At 38.6% G+C, this 24,842-nt stretch overlaps 1 protein-coding gene across 7 annotated transcripts in view; it reads left to right on the top strand.

Annotated features, from left to right (window-relative positions):
* Positions 1–24,842, top strand: part of ATRNL1 (attractin like 1) — a 1,099,511-nt gene that overhangs the window by 80,189 nt on the left and 994,480 nt on the right. For all 7 annotated transcript variants that reach the window (XM_084633632.1, XM_084633634.1, XM_084633633.1 and 4 more), the window contains exons 3-6: positions 6,332–6,415; positions 10,513–10,626; positions 13,686–13,814; positions 17,785–17,993. In XM_084633632.1, coding sequence (XP_084489758.1) covers positions 6,332–6,415; positions 10,513–10,626; positions 13,686–13,814; positions 17,785–17,993 — 536 coding nt within the window. The remainder of the gene's footprint in view (positions 1–6,331; positions 6,416–10,512; positions 10,627–13,685; positions 13,815–17,784; positions 17,994–24,842) is intronic.

Here is a 24,842-nt window from a genome sequence, read left to right as displayed (position 1 = left end):
TATTCCTGTCCAGGCTTCTGTATGGCTTCTATTGGGCCTTTCAGATATGCCCTTGTCCTGTGAGGTCACACCATCAGTGGCATGTCTTGAGGACAGCACAACTTCAAATTAACCGAGTATTCTGAAAAACGTGACCATATCATTCTGTCCTATAGAAGAACCCAGGAGGTAGGATGATATGACCATTTTCATATATTTATAGATATTAAAACTGGAAGACACTTATTATCTAGCTGATCTCCTTTGTAATACAGGCAATAGATTTCACCCGTTTATTCTTGCACCTAGCCCAACAGTTTGTGATTTGAACTACAGCATACTTTTTGGAGAGACATCCAGTCTTGATTCAAAGATGCCAGGTGATGGAGAATTTATCCACAACACTTGGTAATCCGTTTCATTGGTTGATTACTCACACTGTTACAAGCTTGCATTTTATTTTCAGTTTGAACTTTGCTGACTTCAGCTTCCAGCCACTTCATCTTTTTCGGCTGTCTGCTAGATTAAGTAGCCCTTTAGTATTAGATATCTTCTTCCTGTGTAGGTAATTATAGATTAGCTCTCTGGTTGATTGATCTATCAGTGATTATTTCTGAATGGTTTTAATTAGTGATACAACACTGCCTTTTCTCCAGAAGTTGGCTAATCAAGTTTTATTGGCGTAGATAGCTTTTCTCTTGGACAGTTTCTTAATGCTTTATAAGTTTTAATGTATTCCTATTTAATTGAATGATTAGGCTGTGTCTGTGAATGCTGTCTTGCAATCTAAAATGACAGTAGTTTAACATTTGCTGTGAAATACTGTACCTTCTAGAAAGCTTGCTCTAAACAGCAGTAGCATCCATGGGATTTGATGATATTTTGGAAGGAAAAGGATGCAAGGGAGTTCAGTGTAACACCGGAAACACACATTCAGGCATGATAAAACAGAGTAGTGTTGTTGTACCTGAAACAAAAAAATCCTTCATCTTATCATTTCCACTGACATTATTACAAAGCAATATCAGACTATTTTTTTACAGTGAAGTGGAATGGCTTCATCAGTGGTTATCTCCCTTTTTCCAAGAAATTGTTTATCAAAAAATCATCAACTTTTGTGTGGAACGGGAAATCGTTTGCAGTTTATCAGTGCCAGAGGGCTGGATGTAAGGGAAACAGCCCTTATATGTTACCTTCCTTAAATTTCGAAAGCTACCAGGAATACACTGGCACTGAGTGTAAATGAGTACCACTTTTATTTCACAGTATTTAGAGTAAAAATAAATTTGTTGCAGTCTGTTGTATAAGTAAACCTAGTATCTATGAATGAATTATATAACAGTAATACTAGCGTTTTATTACTTGGAGTAGAATTTGATATCATGCTCCCTTTTATTTCCAGAGGGTTAATGTTTTAAAGATGGTGAAAGAGCACACATCCAAACATAAGCCCCATCCTGTAATTGGATTTGCATTGGCACAAGGTTCCATCTGAGCAGAGAGCAATTAACTTCAGTGGTGCTCTGCTTGTGTGTGCTGACCCAATTTCAAGATCAATAATGCAGCATTTATGCCTTTATGCTCTATTAGAGAGATAAGATGGTAAGTTAAATGTCCACTTCAGTTCCACCGAATAAATGTGTATCTTATGGGTAAAATAGCCAAAAGCAATTGTGCAAGTGTTTTCTCCTGTACTTACACTTTCTGGTATACAGTTTGTTTATCTGGGGGCAAAAGTTTAGAGTTATAGGACTATTATACCACTGTATTAATATTTGTCTATGAAAAGACACCAGTTTAACAGATTTCAGCTGAGTAGGAACTAATCTTTGCACTCCATCCAAAGAGTGTATACAGACTCAATACCAGTAGTCTGAGTTCAACCTCTTCTTGTGTTAAACAGCCTGATCCTACTGCTACGGATGCCAGGTTACACTTCATTATGGTTTTATTTGAGAACACCTAGACTGTTGTGGATTTGCCAGTCACTTTCTCAGGCCAAGCTCACTGTTAGTTCAGTGTGCCTGCAGGATCACATCGCAGCTCTGAACCACAAAATAATGAAAAATTTGCAGAAAATTGGCCATACTTTTTAATTTAGCTGAAATCAAGCAATAGAAGTTTCCATTTTGTATGTTAGTGCCAGTTTTCTGTCTTAAGGCTATTTCTAAACCGCATATAGGCCTCCGTTTTGACCCCCTCTATGACTCCCTCTACTGTGGATACCTCCATCCCCGGTGGCAAATACAGGGCAAACGAGAAAAGAAGGTAAAGGAGAACAGGGGCCAGGCAAATGTTTGCACTGTTTCATGCACCTTTTTTTAATTTTGGAAATGTTTTTGTAACTGGTGTATGGGTGTTGTCATGGCGGCTGGTCTGCCTCGCAATGGGTAACTTTTGTACTATTTTAACACGATTATAAATAAAGCCTTTTATGTCATCAAGAAAGGTGTTTGCTGCCATTGCAACTCATCATACAATCCTGATTTGAAATAACAAAGCTAAACACATGATCAGGAACAATTTGGAATTAATAACCTGCTCCTCGATGCAGGTAGGTAGAGCAGTTCACACTTCAGTCACTTCCTTGTATGAATCCATACTGTGAATCATCCCCCCAATTCATAATTAAGTATGTCTTTCATAAGTACATTGCATGGAAATCAAGTTCTACCCTTCTCCAAGCACTGTACCAGCCCCAAATCAATTAGCCTCCTCCTTCTCCTGCACTAGTACATTTATAGTGGTCCTACCCTCTTCAGTTGAGCCATGCAAGTCCATAATGTTGGAACCCAAAACTTCCCTCACTTCTGTTTGGCTGGGTGCATCCAGCTCCAGCTGTGGTCGGTATACTTTCTGGCTAAGTATACCGATTCAACAGCCCCTCTCTGTCATAAGTCCATTGGGGGACATGGCTTATCTCTGGCTTCACAAAGATTGTGAAGAGCCCAAGAAGCCACAGTGATGCAGACAGCATTAATGACACTAGTATACAAACGGGCCTGTAGACCTCTCCAATAGGATTTCAATCTGCCAAAGCACATTCAACAACCATTCTACACCTGTGAAGAGTGTAATTAAATAGTATTTTGCCAGGGCCTCTCCAAATCTAGGTACAGTTTGATAGGCCAACGCAAAAGGGGTTATGTGGGATCCCTAGAATAACGATGGGTCAATAACTCTGTTTATGATGATGTCATTTGGTGGGAATAGTGTCCCAGCCTATCCATGAATGTAGACTCCCAATCAGCAAAAAACCCTGGCATCATGAATTTTCCCACATTGGCATTCATAAAACAACCTTGAGGCTATGCGGGCCTGCATAAAAATGGAGTAGTACCCTTTGCAGTTCTTGTGTTCATGTGCTCCGTGAGGAGGGTAAACTTTGGGCATATGAGTGGCCCCAGCGCAGTTTGGAAACGGCATTTTCACAAAGCCAGCAATTACCTCTGGAATATCTTTTATGCCTGTCACCTTGGGATAAACCACACTCCTGATTACGTCAGATACCTCTGCCACCACTTTACCCACAGTTAACTTTTCAACACTAAACTGGTTGGAAATGGACCTGTAGCAGTCTGGGGTAGCCAGCTTCCAGATGGCGAAGGCAATCCTCTTCTGCACCAGCAATCCTCTTCTGCACCAGCCTTCATGTGTATGTCTTTATTCTGGAGGGGACAAGCTGCTTGCAGAGCTCCAGCAATGTAGCTTTCTTCATGAAAAAGTTCTGGACCCACTGCTGGTCATCCCAGGTCTGCATGATAATGTGGTCCCATTAGTCTGTGTTTGTGGTCCTGTGCCAGAAATGCTGATCTATGTAGGGGGCATCAGCAGCTATGTTGAGTACACTGAGCAGTATCAGACAGTGAGAGTCTGCTATGCCAGGGTACTTTTTATCCACTGCTGCCTCCTGCTGCTCCATCTGAAGCTCTGTGCCTTTGGTGGGTCAGCAAACATTGCCGAAATGTACACCAGCATCTCATGGAAGCTCTGCATGTTTCCTGACACATGCATGAAAATGCAAGCAAGAGAACTTTTTGAAAAGGGGTTGTCTTCATGTTGTGTGTCCACCTGTATTGGCAGACTGTTCAAATCTCCTGTAACATGCAGGGTGAGCAGTAAAATTTTCGCCACAGTCCACCCAGGACAAAGGGCTAGAGCAGCTGCATTGTGAGAGTGTGCCAGAGGGTCTGGGATATGGTTGATTTGACTTAAGTCTGTGTGCTGCCGTGTGGATGCTAGAGCCCCAGTTTCGAGCCTCGGTTAGAAAGTTCTTAACATAGTGTTAAAAAGAAGTGTTGTAGGTGCTCTATTCCAGGGTTCTTTAACACTGTTCAGCTGACTTGAGTCCCACTAACCTGGGCTTACATTGCAATGTAGATATATCTTGAGAGGCTGAGAGCTTGGCTGGGAAACAGCTTGTTACTGGCAAGGGGACAGCAGTAGATGAGACCGGTAGATGCTTGGATGTGGCCTGCAAACAGTGTGTGTGTGTGTGTACCGGTCTGAATAAGACATAAGGATTAAACTCTATCTGGGGGTTCTGCTGGCTTGTGCATGATGTGGCTTGGAGGAGCTCCACCTTCTGACCCCTGAATTAGGGGTTGAATTTGGAACTCTTGGTTAATCTTTTGCTTGTAACTTAAAGCAATCATGCCTAGGGTAATCACAATGTTTGTCAGCTCTAGAAAAACAGAGTTTTTCATTATTCATCAAACTCTTGTGAGTGTTCATGGGAAACCACCAGGGGTTAGAACCTGCAGGACCTAGAGCTCAGAGTGCCCACAGCACTTGTCTCTAAGCACATTGTACACTCAGCTTGCTACCAGTAATCTAGGGAACTGGTTACCACAGTACTCACAGCGACTCCTTGCAGAGGAGTCAGTTACAGGACTTAATAATTGGCTGCTGGGGCAGGGGAGAATTCTTGCTGCAAAGGCAGCTGATTGAGATGCTTATTTTTCCCTACTCTGCCGCCCATATTGCAGAGCTTCAGTGGTTTTCTGTCTCTCTACATTTATGAAAAGATAAAAGAACCTATTAGCACCTCCTAGGTGCCTTTGAAAATCTTTCAAAATTAATTATTACAGTTACATCAATTCCACCCAACCCCACCTCATCACCAATAGCCTGGCAAAAAAGAATAAAAAGTCTCAATCACCACCAACCACCTTGTTAATTCTCTCCTAAAAGGTGGGGAGGACAGATGGGCATTGCAGTGTGCCTTAAAGATTAGCAAATTTCAGACTTGGCAGACTGAGGGAGTGAATTTCAAAGATAAAAGTTCTCACAGATACCTCTCTAGAAGCAACTCTCTCCTTTACATAACAAGGATTCTGTATCTCTGATCTCAACTGCACTTCCAGGTGTTTATAGCCTGAAATTTGGAATCATAGACCTCAGTGATAGGGTGGTAGAGGGGCAGTTAGGAGTTGAGTTCCTGAGGTCAGTTCAAGTTTAAATGTAATTCATTTTCAGTAAAAGTTGTAGACTACTGTAGCACATGTACATACATGGGCAAATTCAGAGATGATGGTCACGGTGACATAAGAGAGATCCCTGTGCATTTACACTGCTGGTGAGAGAATGTAATTGTTTTCCCCCCAGTTGTAACCAGCTCAAGACTTCCTCAGATCTACCTATATCCACTCTACTACTTCTTTGTAAGGGAACTGCAAGTCACACCTTGTTCTGGCTCAGTGGCATGTAAGATAAGAATGGAAGCATAATAGTTCTAGCAAGAGCAATTAATATGTATGTATGTGTTCTTCTGATTTTCTTAGTTAATCATCACTGGTAAAATGTTTTTATATTGTATTTAGTTGCCCACTGCCACTCTGAATTTCAACTTTTGTTCTTTCTTCTGTGATAAACAGAGTAAGAGCAGACATAAATTATCAGAGCTCCGTTTATTTCAGTGGAACTATGACAATCTTCTGCAATGATGCTATGGGCTAAATTCAGAGGCAGTGTGTAAGGTTTAATTTGTGTCATCTTTCTTTATACTCTACTAGACCCACTCTGTGAAGGGCAGTGTAAGTTGTGTATAATGTTTGCACACCACAGAGCTAGAAGAAGGTGCAAGTTAAAGTAGCTTCTAGTAATATTTGGGGCAAAGGAAACAAGCTGATGATATAGCACTAACTGTGTTCCTACTTTTATAATACACTGAAACAAAAGATACAGGATATGAAGCCTGAGATTATTAAACAAACGTATGTCACCTCAGAGATAAAAGATTCTGATTGTCACCTCATTCAAACAGAATCTGTAATTGGGTGTTGATATTTTTATGCTACTGTGCTTCAAGAAATATCTAAGGTTTATTATATTACTGTTTTTTCTCTTTTAGGTTAACGGAACCCTCTGGATATTTAACAGATGGACCAATAAATTATAAATATAAAACAAAATGTACATGGTTAATTGAAGGATAGTAAGTATATATTTTAAATAGATCTAACTGTCTGATGTATGATGTGTTTACTCCAGTGCTTTAGAGAGCTAATCTCTAAACAGAACAGAGCTATATGTTCTTTTTAAAAGCACCTGGATGCGAAGCATACAGGTACATTTCTTCAACTTTTTAACAGTGATAATTATTTAAGTTAAAAAGCTAGGGTGGGATTTTCAAAAGTGGTCAGAGTTTGGCTAACTTTGTTCCCAATGAAGTCAATGACAAAAGTTGGGCCAACACTGTATGTTTCTGAAAACCGTGTAATAATTTTTTATTGCCTGTTTGATTATTAAAACATGTTGTGTGCCCTATATATCGTCACAGAACCCTGTGATCTAGCATGTTGTTGTTCTCTTCAGTGATGTATCAGGAGTAGCTTAAAGTACAGAAAATATCTAAAGGCCAAACTAATGCCATTTAACTGGAAATATGCCCAGCAGGTGTGAAGGAGCTGAAGGTTAATAGCCTGAATGAGTTACTTTGAAGAGTAAAGAAACAGCAGGATCCCTCTGAGCAGTCTTTATATACATGTAATATAAACCCCAATATTTTGAACGTGTATAATACTAGAGGATCTCTTACAAAACATAGCCGTTGTATACAGTGGATTAATTCCTTTTACAGTTATGTTTATAAGGGCATTTCATATGTTGTTAAGTAGCATAGCCTCTGATTTAAGAATCCTGTGTTGAAATCTTCATAATACCTAGATTTACACTCATAATAAAATCACTGAGCAATATAGCACACCTTGCTTCCAGTTGAAAGTTTTGACCCAGCACTGTCTCAGCAATATGCCATTAGTGTGTTAAAATTCAGGACTAAAACTTCATTAGCTATATCATGGAGTCTGATATGGTATTGATATTGCATCTCACAATTGTCCCGCTGTGTGGAGCGGTTCACAACCGTGAGTACTGGGCAAACTGTCAGAAAACAGGGTAGATTGCCCAAGCTGGTGGTGTGTTCTATAATTAGATTTCACCAAGCGAGTAACAAATGTGGATTCATATTACCAGTCTTACCATGGAGTCACAAACAGTCCCCTTAGACTCTCCAGTCTATCTTGCCATCCAGACAAACTGGACTTTTGTGCTAAAATGGTTATTTACATGAAAAATCACATCAAATTTGGGTTGCTTCCAGTCCCAAGGAACCAGTAACTTACCCCAGATCAATTGGTACTCTAGATCTGACACCAAATTCTAGCCAATTCTATAGTAAAGTAGCTGAAGGTTTATTAGCTAAGGAAAGGAAGCGTGAGAGTTATTGAGAAGTTAAAGCAGATAAAATATCCACAGATGAGTCACAGTTTGTAATTCCAAATGGAGGCAGTGACATCATAAACTGCCAGTTTCCCAAAAGTCTTTTTAGGGCACCCAGATTGTCTCTGGGGATCTTTGCATTTAGTACACTTCCCAATAACAGTTGTAACAATCGAGAGATCCAGGATCTTTCCTTGAATGGATATTTATAGCTTCTTCTCACAGAAAACAAGCTGACCGTGTCAATACCCACATGGGCTTTTTCTTTGATGAAGAGTGAGGAATGCATTTTGAGTCTTTGACCTCTGATCATCACACACAATGACCACTGGCTTTGAAATGAGCACTTTAACAGAAAAGTTCTTCCTTTGCAATCCACAAGGCTTCTTTTTCGTTTGATGGGTTATTTAGTGATGGGGGTATACACAATGTAAATGTTTGCTACTACATCATAACAGGATACAGATAAGTGAAAGCAGTGCATGTAACATCCCAATAGTTTATATGAAGTTTAAACACCAAATACACTCTCATACATTAAACAATCAGTATGATCTATACCAATACACAAGTGAATTGGCCTAGTCTCCCATGTCACAGCAAGATTTCAGGTATCGGCCAGTGCATGAATGTCAGTTGTCAGCAGAATATGTACAAACACTGCATGCATTCAGAACAGTTTAGTGGTCACAAATATTCCTATGCTATGTTCCATTTGAGAGTTTCAATCCTGTAACAAGTGGTGCTTTCATAAATATTTGTTTTAAAAAAAGGCCTTTTTCTATGAGGCAAGATCTGTGGTGGTTTTGTATATTTTACAATGCTTTGTTTTGACTTCATTTGTGAAAGGCTTAGATGCTGTTATAATTATTTTGAGACAGTCTTGAAAGAACAGTTTTCGAAGATAGCTTTTTTTCTTTCTGCATTTGATTTTCCCCACCCCTCAGGCTGATTTACAAACAAAACTGTGCCTAGATCCACTGGTCACTGTGTGTTATGTATTGTCATTTGTGCCTGAGCCACAGGGGATATGGATCTATGACAGCTCTCAGTTTTAGATAGTGGCTCTTTAATTCGAACTCTGTAGAATTCTGCTTTGATGCAGATGCAGAAACAGTGAGACATGCACACGATAGGCCTCAATTTTATTTAAACTATTAACAGGGAACCCTATCCCCATCCAAGTATCTAGCAGAGCTGTGCCAATGTGGAGTTCAACCAGGCACCATTGACCCCGTGCATCTATATGAGGGCAATGCACCCTCTAAAACCTCAGGCCTGCACGTGTACCCTGGCTAGTAGCCAGAGTTTGAACCCTCCTACAAACAGGAGATACGAGATATGAAATATAGAAAACCACATGCTGTATGAGACATGGAAGCCTACCCCTTCACCATGCAATGTCATGCTTGAGTCCAATGCTCTAGCTGCCTATCATGTTACGTAGACCACACATCAGATCCTTTATTAACCCACCATCTTCACTGGAACCTGCCAAATTGTGATGACTGTAAGTTAGACTCCCAAAGCAGAACTCTGGGATGCCACGTGGAAGGTGAAATAACCCATGCAACAGTTTGCCAGTATTGCCATATGGCAAAACTCTGGTGCCAGACTCCAAACAAAAGATTAGTGATCAGACTAGCCCCTGGCATCATAGAAAATAGAGCATTCTGGATAAGAGGGGCTGAAACAGAGCCCAACAGCTACTTGTCTCAGCCACTCACCTCCCTTTCCCTTACTCTGGCAGGCAAGAGCCAATCAGCTGGTTCATCACAACACCCCTGTCCAATGGCAGCAGGAGTGGGTGAAACAGACTCCGGTGCCCAGATGCAGTGTGAGAGAGCCTATTCCCCGCCTCAGCCTGCAGCATTGGGAAAGAGGGTGCATAGACTGAGGGGAAAAGAAAGCAGCACCTTCCTCCTCTCCCATACACACATGCTGCAGGCCATCGGCATGGGAGAGGGAACAGGGTGATCACATTTAGCATTGACTTAGCTGCTGTTGGTTGAGGCTAGGGTGACCAGACAGCAAGTGTGAAAAATTGGGACAGAGGGTGGGGGGTAATAGGAGCCTATATAAGAAAAAGCCCCAAATATCGGCACTATAAAAATCGGGACATCTGGTCACCCTAGTTGAGACCCCCACTCAGCCAACCCCACTTCAGAGGATGTCTTAGTTGCTTCTGGCATCATCAAAGGCACCTGGTTAGTGAGGTGAGCATTTACCTCTGGAGGCTTCTGGTTCTATTTTTGGTACATTGACCAAGATGGAGGTTGTCTCATGATAAATCCTATTGAAGTCCCAGATTTTGCATTGTATTCCCTTTGAAGTCACCACACATTCCTCCGTTTTATGTTGGAAGGCACAGTATTGTTAGTCAATCAACAATCTTTAGTATTGACATTTTAATATAACATTACATTTTTTTTTATTAGTACCAAGTTTTGTAAAACTTTATCAAAGCCTAAATTTTGAGGATTAAACATTGACAGTAGCCCTTTTAAAAACCTTATGGATAGTAATATCCATGGGTAATTTTAATAATTGTAAGCATGACTTTTAAAATAGTTTAAGATAAAAAAATTAAATAATTGGCTGGTTTTAAATATGGTTTTATACCAACTTTTGTCTGCATGAGTTATGATTAGTACTTAAAAAGACTGTTTGTATTTAATAATGTAATATTATGATGGTATGGTTAATTTTATTATACTCCAAGTAATTTTTATTATATAATTGTATTATGAGTCTATGCTTTTGCTAAACAATATATCACTGTAATGTGCTCTTATTGTTTTCTTCTTTCAGTCCTAATGCAATATTAAGATTAAGATTTAATCATTTTGCCACAGAATGTAGTTGGGACCATATGTATGTTTATGATGGAGATTCAGTATATGCACCTTTAATAGCTGTATTTAGGTGAGTATTTTTATGTAATAGTTCTTTAGTAGTAGTATTAGTATAAAGTATTATTAATATGACGAAAAAGTAGCAATAGAGGTTTTAATTTGCTATTGGTAGTTTGCTGTCTTTCATTAATATTGGTTGAAAATATACACTGATGGTCGAATAAGTTGCCAAATGGGAATACAACATAATAGCACTTTTGCCTTTGAGTAAGACAAAATTTCTCTCCTGGCTTATGTTCAATGCTGACATTGCACTGGAACATTAATGCTAATATGAGTGCCATCCTAGCTAGAGTGAGTTTCCAGTAGATTCCTGATATCAACTGAGGGTGGGTTTTTTTTTTTATTAATGGAAGTGGGGGACTGGCTGGCAAAGGAGGGGGGAAATTGCTTGATATAGTTAAAGGGAAATCACAGAATTTGTGACTTACGCAACAAAGACATTGTACTGCTTATAAGACATGAAGGATATCTATTAAGCCCATTACAGATAGACAACTGAAGCTATCTCTTGAGGGAGGTTGGTGTGGAGGCTGTCCCAATTACCAGTTATACAAGGTCTTTTCTTTGCACAGCAGAATGGAAAGTATTGTGACTAAAATTAAAAAAATATGGCTGGGTAGTACTTAGTGGCCCTGGCCTTTGAAATATCAAAGCTCAGAAGGATCCCCAGACTTGTTAACAGCGAAAATACAAAAGGGCTTGATTGCTCTATTGTTCTCATTAGATAATATGAATAATTATAATTGGATTATCTCTGAGTTAGATATTTATAGGGTGCCACTTACCATACTGTCTAGGCTGCTGTGGGCAACTTGCAGGACTAAAAAATTCTGATATATGTCAGTGCCTCATAACTGTTGGGAAGCTTTTTCCTCAGAGTCCTGTAGCAATATGTAGAAAATAATGTTAAGAGAATCCTTTTGTGGAAAGGAAAGTAAGTACATAAAAGTTTAGATGTCTATAGTCATGGTTCTATGGGTACAGGATTATATATGTTGTTGATAAAACAAATATATTTAGTGAGTCAGTCTTTCTACTTTATGGCCCTGATCCTGCAAACATTTAAACTGTGTTTGTAGTCTTGCAATATCCATTTCCCTGGACCATTAGAGCAGGATGTGGGGTAGAAAGAGGTGATTTTAAATTGTTGGACACTAAGTACATGTGTTTTAAAAACTACTAAAAATAGACCAGAGAAAAAAGAAAAGGTCCTTGAACTCTTACTAATTGTTTCTCTTAATGCCAACTCAGGCAGGTGACTGCCACTATTTTAGTCAAAGGCATTCCTTTACATACTTTAAGAGACACCATGCTTGAGACCGAGCAAAATAATCACAATCGTTAATCATGACTATTTTATTATTAAAGAAAGTAAAAGAAAACATTGAACAAAACAGTGCAGGTAACAGAACACAAATAATAAATTGGTTACTGCTTTACAGTCCCTTCTGTATGATTCTCTGGGGAGTGCTTTTAGCAGAGAGTATTTCTCTGAGAGTGGGCCTGCCTCTGGTGGGGCACTTTTCTCTTATTAAGTTGTGACCAAGGTATTATTTCCCCAAATTGAGAAGACAGTCATCTTAGTTATCCAAGGATATACAATGATATCTAAATGGGCAAAACAATTTCGTTTAAGGAAAAGTGGATCCTGTGGTGGTTAATAATAACCAGTCAGTTTATATTTGGGCAAAATAAGCCATCTTAAATAAATCATATGAAATTGAAGGAAGTATTTAATCAATAACTTGGAAGAAGCCATTTCAGGAGCTATTTTAAGATAGGCCAATTACAAATATAAAGAATATTAAGAATCTTACTAAGAATCTTAAATCAAATTAAAACCGACTTCTGCTTTGCTTATCAATGTTTAACCCTGGTCTCCTGTCCAAGAATACAGGTCTAAGCATTTTGTGATTAACAGGAGAACTGTTAATATTTGAAGTTACAACAGCTTTTCCATATTCCCAAAAAAGTATTGCAAGGCTTTTAAAATCTAATCCTTTGGCAGTGTCTTGATTAACTTTCTCTCACCCATCCATGTTGAAGTCTTAGAGAGATTTCCTTGGGTTAGTATCTTTTTAAGTCTTCTTTGTTTTTCTTAGCGTTTCATAGTAACTCTAGTGTAGAGATGCACAGGATGAGTTGTGGAGTGCTTGCTGTTTAAGCAGGGTAGGGGGTGTGTGTGTGTTGCTCACTTCAGACTTTTTAAAATACTCTTCTTCCTATTTCTAGGAAGTTATAGGAAAACTACTTTCAGGGTTGTTTAGATTCCAAGTTGGGTGCTTTCATTAGCTTCATGCCTTCAGCTCCAGAATATGCAGTCTGACTAATGAATATGCAACATTTCTTTAATTTCCTTTGTTCTTCTTGTGCCGGGAAAACAGATAACTTTTAAAGTTGGTTGTAACTCTTTTTATTCAGACCATTTTATTAGCATTTGAGAGGAATTGAAATTTTGTTTTTAAAAATTGAAACACACTTCTTTATATAAAAGTTTTCATTTTTTAAAAGTCTTTTACTATTAAGTCATTCTTAAGTGTTTAGCTTAATAATTAAAGAAGTTTGTTGGTACTTTATAAAAATTTTTGGAAAGATTTTTCCTGTTGTCTTAAATTTTCCCATAGAATTTAGTTAAAATCATACTTTTTGCATATGAACTAATTATTCTAGTGACCAAAGGGGGAGACTTTCAAAGGCACAACTGTCTTTTTGGTGCCTAGGTGTGTCAAAGTCAATTGGAGAGGAGCATCTAAATGCCATTTGTATAATTGAAAAAGTCTTTCCCAAAGTGGTCTTTAATAATTAGCTTGCAACATTTTAATGGCAATGCATGTGCATAGATAGCAAATGTATGTGGAATTTTGTATTGTTACAAAAACAATTGGGAAACCCTGTCTCTCTCAAGGTGTAGAGTTCATGGGTTTGAGCCCTGTTTTATTCAATATAATTTAAATAGGCTCCGTAAGAGTTCCAGATTATGTTGGATATATAATTAATGATTGAATCATGTTATTTATTTTATTATTACCATTAATAAGAATCCTTCATTTAATCTCTCTTTTCCAGTGGTCTAATAGTCCCTGAGGTGCGGGGAAATGAAACTGTTCCTGAAGTAGTTACTACATCCGGCTATGTGTTGCTACACTTTTTTAGTGATGCTGCTTATAACCTAACTGGATTTAACATATTTTACTCGTAAGTATCTGTTTTTTAAAAGAATTGTTATTTTATGAATTAGGGCTATAATGTTCTTCAGGAGAATTACATACTTGTAGACTATATTTGTCTTTTGATTGGGTTAAAGGTATTAATGATGTCAGGGAGTTATTCACACTGATAAGTCTTTCATTCCAGGATGTCCAGAAGGTTTTTATGGGGTGAGAGTGAATGAGAGAAGTTTTTAAAAATGGTAAAACAAGGTGAAACATATTTCCACATAGAATGTCCCAAATCCTTGTCGGTGGGGACACTTAAGGTCAGATTCTGACCTTTGCTCATGTTGAAGAGCACCTTATTATGAGTAGTTGGAGTCAGTGGGACAAGTTGTGCAAGTAAAGGGCTCACAATTTGACACACAGGCCTTGTTTATGCTAAAGGGAAAAATCGATCTAAGCGACACAATTTGAGTTACATGAATAGCTTAACTCAAATTGGCATAGCTTAGATCTATTTACTGCAGGGTCCGCACTATGTGACGTCGACGGGAGATGCTCTTCTGTTGACTCCCCTTACTCTTCTCGATCAGGTGGAGTACAGGAGTTGACGGGAAAGCAATCGGTGGTCGATTAGCGTGTCTTCACTAGACCCGCTAAATCGACCGCCGATGCATTGATCGCCGCAGCGTCAATTCTCCGGTAAGTCTAGACAAGCCCTTAGCTTTTTTTGGATAAGCTAAATATGTTGAGAGTCTTATGTCTCTTAATGTAAGTCATGTTTTCCAGATGTAGAATCATTCTTGTGGTTCTTTGTGAATATTTACAATTTTTCAATTCTTCTTCGAAATGTGGACACCAGAATTGGATACGCTGTTCCAGTAATAGTCTCACCGATGCCATATGCAGTGGAAATACCACTATTCTACTCTCTCAATATTTCCTGTTTTTTTCCATCCAGTGATACCTGTCCTCTGAGCCCTAACATTGCTGGACCAGATCTGAGGTCCTTCAAGTCAAATACCCAGTCTCTGACAGTGGCCAGTACAGGTGCAAGGCCCTCACAATAGGTATTTGTGGGATAATCTTCCTCCCATATTAGGTCTCATCCTGATCTCTAACAGTTAGAGGTTAGTTTAAGGATTGAACCATAACATTTAATACCCCTTCCAAAATGATGATGTTAATGATAATAACTAGATATTCTGGTTATCTAATGTCTAATCCCTTTTTTAAATCTTAAATTCTTTGCCTTAACAATTTCTGTGGCAATGAGTTCCACAGTGTAATTATATGTTGTGTGAAAGAATATTTCATCAGTTTTTAATTAGCTAATTTTTAATTTTATTGAATGTCCCATTCTTGTTTTATGAGGCAGGGAGAAGAGAAGCTCCTCATCGATCTTCTCTATAGCGTTCATTATTTTATATATTTTTATCATTCTCTCTTATTCATCTCCTTTATAAGGTAAATAATCCCACTCTTTTCAAACTCTCTTCATATGAGAGTTTTTCCATACCCTTGATTATTGTTGTTGCTCTTCTCTGAACCCGGTCTAATTCTGCCATATGCTTCTTGAGATGGTGGGATTAATGCTGCACACAGTATTTTAGAAGAAGCCTCACAATTAACTTATATAATGGTACTATAATATTGTCTGTATAATATTGTGTCAGAACTTTATTCTGTGACTTATACATCCTAGCATCTTGTTTGCTTTTTTGATCCCAGCTACGCATTGAGCAGAGGTCTTCATTGAATTATCTACAAGGAGATTGCTCATATTCTCATGGAGGATGGACAGTGATGCAAAACCATGCTCTGAAGTGTCCCTAGCCTCTGTTTGCCAGAAGCTGGGAATGTGTGACAGGGGATGGATCACTTGATGATTACCTGTTCTGTTCATTCCCTCTGAGGCACCTGGCATTAGAACTGTTGGAAGACAGGATCGGGGGCTAGATGGACCATTGGTCTGACTCAGTATGGCCATTCTTACATTCTGCTGTAATTTACAGTAGTTTTCCTTATGTTGCTTTTACTACATGAGGGAGTTATCCAGTGTTTGAGAATCCTTTGACTGGGTAATGTTGTACATGCAGTTAGACTATAACAGAAAGAAGTCTTGAAAGATATTCTTCCTTTTTCGGTGTGTGTGATTGCAGTTTTGTCACCCAGAATAATCTACTTAGTCCTTTCAGGTGACAGCAAGAAAATATAACCATCTAAACAATTTATCGTTGCTGTAATTGTTTTCCCTAGTAGTTCCCAAAGTTTTGTGAACCTGTCTGCTTATCTTGGAAGTCAATGGCAATAGGATATAGCATTCTTAACTACAGCATGTTCAGCATTCTTTTATACCTCAAAATCACTAATACATGCTATTAAATTATTATGTTGGAAGATAACTGAAATAAATAACTGAAAAGTTGCCATCTATCCTTCAGTGTATATGCAAAGGGAAACTAATGAATGAATCCCTACTTTCTCTGTCCTCCTGTTACTGATTTTATAGTAAAGTCTCAAACTTAAACTTTTCACCAGCTAGCTTTCATTGCTATGTTTACAGAGAAGATATGTTTACTATTCTTTCTATTTCTCAGAGAGACTCCTTCAATACTTGTTTCAGAGTGGTAGCTGTGTTAGTCTGTATCGGCAAAAACAATGAGGAGTACTTGTGGCACTTTAGAGACTAACAAATTTATTTGGGCATAAGCGTTCATGGGCTAAAACCCACTTCAGTCTTATATGTATCTCAGGTTTACCTAAACTTCTGCTGCTTTGTCTCTTTCCTCCTGCACTACCTCCATAAGCTCTTCTTCAGGGACTTGGACAGATGGTCCTCTTATCTCCCACCTTCTGATGGATTCTTGCTCTGCTCTTTGCTCTGATTCTGCATTGAAATTTTTTTTAAACTTAATTTTGCTGGTTGTCATCACTCTCCTATGAGCTCTGAAGTTCTAGACGTGATGATAGGCTACCCCACACCAAGTGCTTGTTCTTTGCCTTCCAAGTAATCTTCCTCAAGTGGGAGAACAGAGAAATAACATTGTTGGTATTGAATATCTAAAGAAGATAAAAGAAGCAGCCTGGTTATTTAGTCACTCTGTTGGGCCTGGCAATACACAATGAGCATGACTTGCTGCTTTCAGAGTCACCACAGCAGCAAGGAGATGAAAGGTGCCTTTTGTTCCAGATCTTTTTCTTCCTGTGAATGCCACATCAATGCTGTTAATCTGGCCCTTTTCACTAGCACTAATTAAACTTTAAACCCCTAATTTTGGGAGGGTGGGAGGAAAGCTATTTTGCTTTAATTTGTTGCTCAGCGCAGGCACATGCAATTATAAATGTTTTTTAACATGGGCTTTGTATCATGGCTTTACGAATCTGAAAAAAAAAAAAGCAACTATATTAAAAAAGCATATGAAAAAGCCATCCTGGCAGACATGATGGAAACACTTTATATTGTTAACAAAATAAATATAGGGAAGATCCAAAACTGAGTTAAAGCACACAGCAATTTACAGAAACGGAGGCTTCCACACACAACAGGGTTAACTTTATTGGAAGGATAATATAAAACAACTTCTGTTACCCTCCACTGGTTATTAAAAGGTAACATTAGTTTTAGTTAGAATATAAAGAACTGTTTAAACAATGTCTAAAGAATGTTAGTCTTTGTGTTTTCCCTTTTTCATGGATCTTTGATTGATTATGAAATTTAGATTCAGTTCTTGGTGCAGAGCCAGTCCTGCATAGTACAGCATAGGGAGGCCTCAGTTCTGATTCTATCACTGACTGTGTGTAAGCAGAGAGTACTTTAACCTTAGTGCATCTCAGATCCCCTGTCTGTAAAACAGTGATTATACTTACTACATTTGTATCAGTGATTGTGGATTTGCAAATAAAAGGAGCTGTATACAGCAAATGCAAATTATTATTATAATGTCATATGAAAAGCTCTACCCAGCTCTTTTATTTCTTTGTTGCCTTATTTTATATATTTATTTTTACAGCATTAATTCCTGTCCTAACAATTGCTCGGGGCATGGGAAATGTACAACTAGTGTTTCCATTCCAAGCCAAGTGTATTGTGAGTGTGACAAGTATTGGAAAGGCGAAGCCTGTGATATTCCATACTGTAAAGCTAACTGTGGGAGCCCAGATCATGGCTACTGTGATTTGACAGGCGAGAAACTGTGTGTGTGCAATGACAGCTGGCAAGGTAAGTTATTAATATATATGTCTTAGAATCAAATCTATGTGAAAGAGGAGCCCTCATTTATGTATCTTACCTGCTATGCAAATTTAAATCTTTATAACGTAAATGTAAACAGTTAATTTAAAAAATACACTTTCCAAATGAGCTCAAGAATTGTATCTGGATCTAAATGTACTTTGGGAACTAGGTTTATTTTAATGAAATCAAAGGCAGGTAATTTTAACTGAAGTTTAGTGTTTGACTTATGAGTGAGTCTGTTGTAAAATCAGAGATGATTGGGCTGAAAAGACCTTCTGGATCATCTAGTCTAACCTTCTGCATGACGCAGCAGTCTCCTCTTTGTATTAGTAAGTGTAACGCAGACCACCTTGGATGTAATCAGCAGGGATCAAACCTGTGACCTCTTGAGCCAAATGCAGAAGCCTCTACTACATGAGCTGAAACAAAGACATGTCTCTTAGCCAAGAGTATAGCAGGCTCATCAACCTCTAGCTGCCCTAGTCACCACCAGAGCGGGGACAGAGTGCCTCTCTGAGCAGACAGGTTATATAAGTATAAATAATAATGAGTCCCTCCAATTTTTTGGATATATTTAGCATCTTTAAAGACAGCTATCTCCTTAGCCAAATTTCCCTTTTTGTTCATAATTTTTTTATTCCTTATGGAGCCTATGTTTTTTTCCCATTCTTAATTATTCTTTTCCCATTCAAAGTCCATGTTTTACACTCCAGATGCATAATTCACTTATGAAAATGGGATGTATGAAACAATCCTAGCAGGATTAGCTTCTTTCTTGTTTAAATTTGTTTTCCTCTTGAAAAGGCATGGTTAAAATGACTCCATATAACCGATTTGGTCCTGCGTATATTGGTGGTCATTGTTTGTTACTTGAGTGACACAAATAATTTACTAATTTTTACTCCTGTTAGCACTCAGCCAATACACCCAAGAGAGAATGAGATGTATTAAATTCTTTTTGTGACTAATATGCAGTACTGTTTTGTAAATGTCAATCAGTACTGCCCTATAAATCTATTTAAGGCAATAGAGTGACACTGGGATCATCCAGGGAATGCTCTGAAGACAGCTTTGGTTGGCACAGATGTTACTGAGTCCTGTAGAACCTTTATTATTGGTAATGATGGATAAGAAAGGATGTACCCAGGTTCATTCTTGTGTAGTCCAACTGAGACTGCAGAGTTGGGAGTTAGAAAATCACTAGTTTACTTGTGCACTGAGTACATGTGATACTGAATCACTGACAGACAATGAACATGAAACTGAAAATTGCCAGTTCAGGAAATTCACTTTTCAGGGTAGATCCACACTTTAATAGAAGACTGACTATGCTGATTGGCACCTTTTCCAGCAGAAGGAAGTCATAAATCTAAAATCCTAACTCCCTTTTCTTAGAATATTCTCTTCATCCAAGGGCTTGTCTATACTACCTGCCAGATTGGTGGCCAGTGATCGATCCAGCGGGAGTCGATTTATCGCGTCTAGTCTAGACGCGATAAATCGACTGCCGAGTGCTCTCCCATCAACTCCAATACTCCACCGGAGCAAGAGGTGCAGGTGGAGTCGACGGGAGAGCCTCAGCAGTCAACTCACCACAGCGAAGATACCGCGGTGAGTAGATCTAAGTACGTCGACTTCAGCTACGTTATTCATGTAGCTGAAGTTGCATAACTTAGATTGTTCCCCCCCTAGTGTAGACCAGGCCTAACAGTCATCTCGCTAAACCATTCATACTTGCAATAGGTAGGCTAACAGACTATAATTTGTCCAATGATTAATTTTTTCTCAAAGTCCTTGAAGTCTTTGATGAATTTTTCTTTGTTCTGTATGTTCCCAATGTACTAATGTGGATGATGAGTGGGTTTTCTTTAATGCGCCTTACTATTCTTTCTGCATTTCTTCAACCTGGTGATACTTGAAAGACTGTTTTGTTTGATCATTTCTTACTTCTAAATGCTCTTTTCTACAATTCATAAACTTTTTCAGTACCTTCTAACTGAATTGGCATCTGCAAAAGCTGTCTGATAGCTTACCATTCCTGCTGCTTTACCAAGTACTTTAAATATTTGGTAATTTCTTGAAAACTTGTAAAGGTATTGCTTTATCCATTGTAAATCCATACATTCTATCCTTCTTAAAATAACTTCCTGTTATCTCTTGCTTGCACATCCTGTTCTGTTTAGTTTATTCAATCCATATGCACATTGGAGTTATTCTGTTGGACTATATTATCTAGATCAAGTTGTCAGTGTATTACAAAAATCTTTCCCTGGTTCAGACAAAAAGAACATGCAATATTATACTGTGTATGGTATTTTTTTTAACAATGGTGACATCTTGTGGATACTGTGGAAGAAGCGTCTTGTTGAAGAACCTTTCATGTGCAATCCCCTACATCATAGGAGAGTTGTGAGGAAAAACACATTAAAGGTTGTGACACATGTTGAGATCTACTGATGAAAGGTGCTATGTAAGAGTTAGGTATTATATTAGGTATTATAATAGTAAAGATAAGGACTACGAGGAAAAAGTAGAGAGTACTCATTGGAATAGAATACAGTAATTGTTTTGAAAGCTCTTCTAATCATGGGTCTGATAGATCAGAAACGCTGTTCTCCTTAATTTGGTTTTATGTGGGATTGGAAGCCATGCATTTTGCTGAACAGGGAACTAATGGTGTAAATGTTTTTAAAATCAGCTGCTGCTCATAATGTTATAGAATTGTGCCCTGATAGTTGAATGAAATGTTTATGGTCTGAAAACTCTATTTAAATTATTTGACATCTCTTTATTTTTAATGGATGATACATATTTACTTTACTGTAGTAGACAGTTTGTATTAACAATACAAAAGACAGAAAACCCAATACTCCCTTAAAGCGGCCAGTGTAAAGGGAGACTAAAAGGTCATGGAAGAAAACCTGTTATAATGGAGTTCCATAGTCGTCACAGAGAAAATGTAATGGGTCTATGCTGTTTCCTTCATGATCCTTGTTGTAGGTATTCTAATTCTAACCTGTAATTATACCGGATTGGAATTGCCTAGAGAAGGATGGGGGTTAGGCTCGAGCACACTTCACTTCAGCTGGCCTGTGCTGGCACTACACTCACAGAAGGCTGTTACAAGTCAGAGCCATTTTGAACAGATGTGGGTTTACTCTTAAATTGCACTGGGGACTGGGCCCAGAATTAGGGAGGCACAAATCTGGGTTAAAACCACCTACTCCCTGTCCTTTCCTGTACCTAGCACAGGAACTGAAGAACTGAGAGAATCTGCCTGAGGCAACAGTATTGGCTATTACATTATTGGAACCACTTGAAGGAGTTTAGATTTTTAATACGATAACTTAATAAGATGCTCTTATGAAAGATACCCCAGTGGCTAAAGAACTGTATTGTACTTGATACATTTATTATTGGAAAACCTAATAAAATTTGAGAAACATAATTCAGAAACTCACTAGTGGTAAATGGTCTGACTGTTTCAACTATATTTAATTGGCTAATCAGATCAGATTACTTTTCAGTACTATGTTTAGAGTTGTCCAGATGCCCCAGACATACTTATGCACTGTAACTGTAAGAAAATGCTAACACATTAAAAATGAACTTACCATTTCTATCCTTTGTTTCTAGTATTTGCAACAATTTTATAATTTTCTCAGTATGGCAATTATTTTTATATTCCCTCTTCAAATAAAGATCCGAACAGTCTCTCAGTAAAAGATTATCTGATTCTTTTAGTAATATTTCTCCACTAAGAACAGTGTTGGGTAACTTGTGGCCCATCAGGGTAATCTGATTGCGGGCCGTGAGACATTTTTTTGACGTTGACCGTCCGCAGGCACTTTCCCCCACAGCTCCCATTGGCTGGAATGGAGAACTGTGGCCACTGGGAGCTGTGGGGGGGAGGTGCCTATGGACAGTCAATGTCAGCAAAATGTCTCGCGACCTGCAATCATATTACCCTGATGGGCTGCAGGTTGCCCACCACTGATGTAGAAGCATATGGTGATATGGTTGTATTCATATAATGGAAATTAATTTTTTCTTTCTGGAACCATATTCCACACTAACCTTCAGGTCAAATAGTCAGATAAAATGATCATAAATATGTCAAGTTATACTAATGAGAAAAAAAAAAGATTCTCAAGATTTTCTCATTGTTTCTATGCCAAACAAACAGGATCTTTACTGCGTCAAAACATTTTATCTTTGGACTGTACTCTCACACTTGTAATTTATTTAAAGGGAGAGGGGGAGAGAGAGAGAGAGGAAAAAAAGTTTGATTAAAATAAAAATTGGAGAACCTTTTAAAAAATCCCCCTCCATTTTGCCTAGTAGATAATTCCTGTAGTGTATTTACTAAAGGAACACTGTATGTACTAGCAATTTTCATATGCAAAATCATGCTTGAAAATTTGACATTCTTTACATTGAGTGAAGGAAACCCATTAAAACAATCTTCAAAGACTTTGGACTAGATTCTGATATCCTTATTCTCCTTGAGCTGTACCTTACTCTTCAAGTAGTTCTACTGAAATAAAGGCCAAGGCCCATGAAGTGTACTTGAGGAATAAGGTCTGTCTTATAAGAATGATAGTTACATTGTCCATTTTTATGCCTCTCAAAAACCCATAATGTAAAAGGACTTCTAAGATTTCTTCAGTTTCAAATCTTGGTATGGCTTATCACTTTTCTAATTTGGGGATGTTTCCATATATAGTACAACCAGAGCCATGCACCGCTGCTATGGATAACAGCTCGGTTGTGCAGTTTTGTTAATGTTGTGGGTTGGTTTCTGACTCTGATTATGTTTGCAAAGGAGCAAAATCCTTGTATATTTAAGTATGGTAAGAATGTAGCTCAGTGTAAAATAAGTGCAACATACACCCTGGCAAATAGCAAATGTTGACTTTGTCCCACTGAACTCTGCATTGTAGAATCTATGACATGTTGCACGAATTCTATCTAATTTTTATTGCACATCAGGTTGTTTGGGGTTCACTATGATCTTCTTTATTTAGGTCAGTGTAGCAGCTTCAAGCCCAAGTACAGTTCCAGAAAATGCACCAGGCTGTGGCTCTGGGGGTCACTGTCTTCCCAGACATGGAGACAACTCTAACAAAGGCTGTACATTATGAAACTCTGAGTGTGTTGTCTCATCAGTCATTGTATTTCATCAGACTAAGAGATGCAGCTGGGATGCAACACTGTAGGAAAGAAATCTTCATTAGGTATGCTAAGAGTCCAGCTTACATGCTATGTCTCTAGAGTTGGTCTGTTAACAGCATCACCCCATCTTGCATTCCTGAGACCCTGGTGTTACACTAAACCAGGTCCTTCCTCAGAGTTGACCCTCTTTCTCTAATTGCACTCTTCATATTATAAGGAACCAGATTCATTGATATCCCTGGAATTTAAGGTCGGGGCCACATGGAGTGTAGAGTTTTGGTTTCTTTGCTTCTCAAACTTCTCTTCTTACAGTAGCTGAATATGTGCTTCAGGAAGTGGGCTGTTTCAGAGAATGAGCAACTTAAGTGTTTTGTTGACAGCACTGGACCAGTCAGAGCTCAGCAGTCTCTTCCCTCTGCAAAGTGAAAACAGTGTCACTGAGGGAAGACTGCATTAAGTGGTAGTTTCACCTTAAACAAAATAGTGCTTTTCCCCTCAGTTGTGGGGGATCTGGTCTTTCCAACCATTTCCTGTCTGTCTGAATCAGAAGAGAACAGCAGCCTGAGAAGAACAGTTCTAGTGCAATGCATACTGAGTGACGAGGTTATATAAATCCTATCCCTTTTCTGGATGGGGAGAGACTTGCAGGGAAGGCAAGCAGTGTTCATGGTGTCTCTTTGGGGGCTATAGGGTAAGTAGAACTTCATCCTGTACTTTTAAAAAATATTGCAAGTCCTCGTTTTCTGGCCTTTTAAAAAACCTAGAATAAGACCACAGGCGGTGGAACTTTTTGCTTGCTTCCATGCTTTCCCTTCAGCATGGAAGGAGTATTACATAAACATCCACAAAGCCTCATCTCATTGTCCTTCTTAAAACTCGCCTCTGCTGAGTTGTCTACAAAAAACTTGACAATGGTTAGGCAGCTGGTTTACTGAGACTACAGCTTTTTATATGTCATTGTCATCTTATGCTTCTCTGTATGTATGGTTTTTCATAGAATCATAGAAATGTAGGGCTGGAAGGGACCTCGAGAAGTCTTCAAGTCCAGCCCCATTTGCTGTGGCAGGACCAAATAAACCTAGACCATCTCTGATGGGTGTTTGTCCAGCCTCTTCTTGAAACCTCCAAGGATTGAGATTCCATAACCTCCCTTGGAAACCTATTACATAGCTTAACGACCCTTATAATTAGAAAGTTTTCCCTAATATCTAACCTAAATCTCCCTTGCTGCAGATAAAGCCCATTTTCTTGTCCTACTTTCAGTGAACACAAAGAACAGTTGATCCAAGTCCTCTCTATAACAGCCATTAATATATTTCAAGAATGTTATGAATCCCTGCTCACTCTTCTTTTCTCAAGACTAAGCATGCCCAGTGCTTTTAATCTTTCCTCATAGGTTTTCTAAACCTTTTTTCTTTCATTTTTGTTGCTCTCCTCTAGACTCTAGGAAAAATGTGGATAAATTGGACAAAGTGTGGCTCCCAGAATTGGACACAGGACTCCCAACTGTGCCAAGAAGACTGGGACAATTACCTCCCATGTTTTACTTCTGTTAAGACACCCCAGAATGATACTAGCCTGTTTTGCAACTGCATCACATTGTTGATTCATATTCAGTTTATCCATTGTAACACCAGGTCCTTTTCAGCAGTATGACCA

Source organism: Lepidochelys olivacea (assembly GCF_965140295.1).
Source record: "Lepidochelys olivacea isolate rLepOli2 genome assembly, chromosome: 7".
Taxonomy (NCBI): Eukaryota; Metazoa; Chordata; order Testudines; family Cheloniidae; genus Lepidochelys; species Lepidochelys olivacea.
The sequence above is the reverse complement of the archived record's forward strand: the minus strand, read 5'-3'. Positions and strand labels throughout refer to the sequence as shown.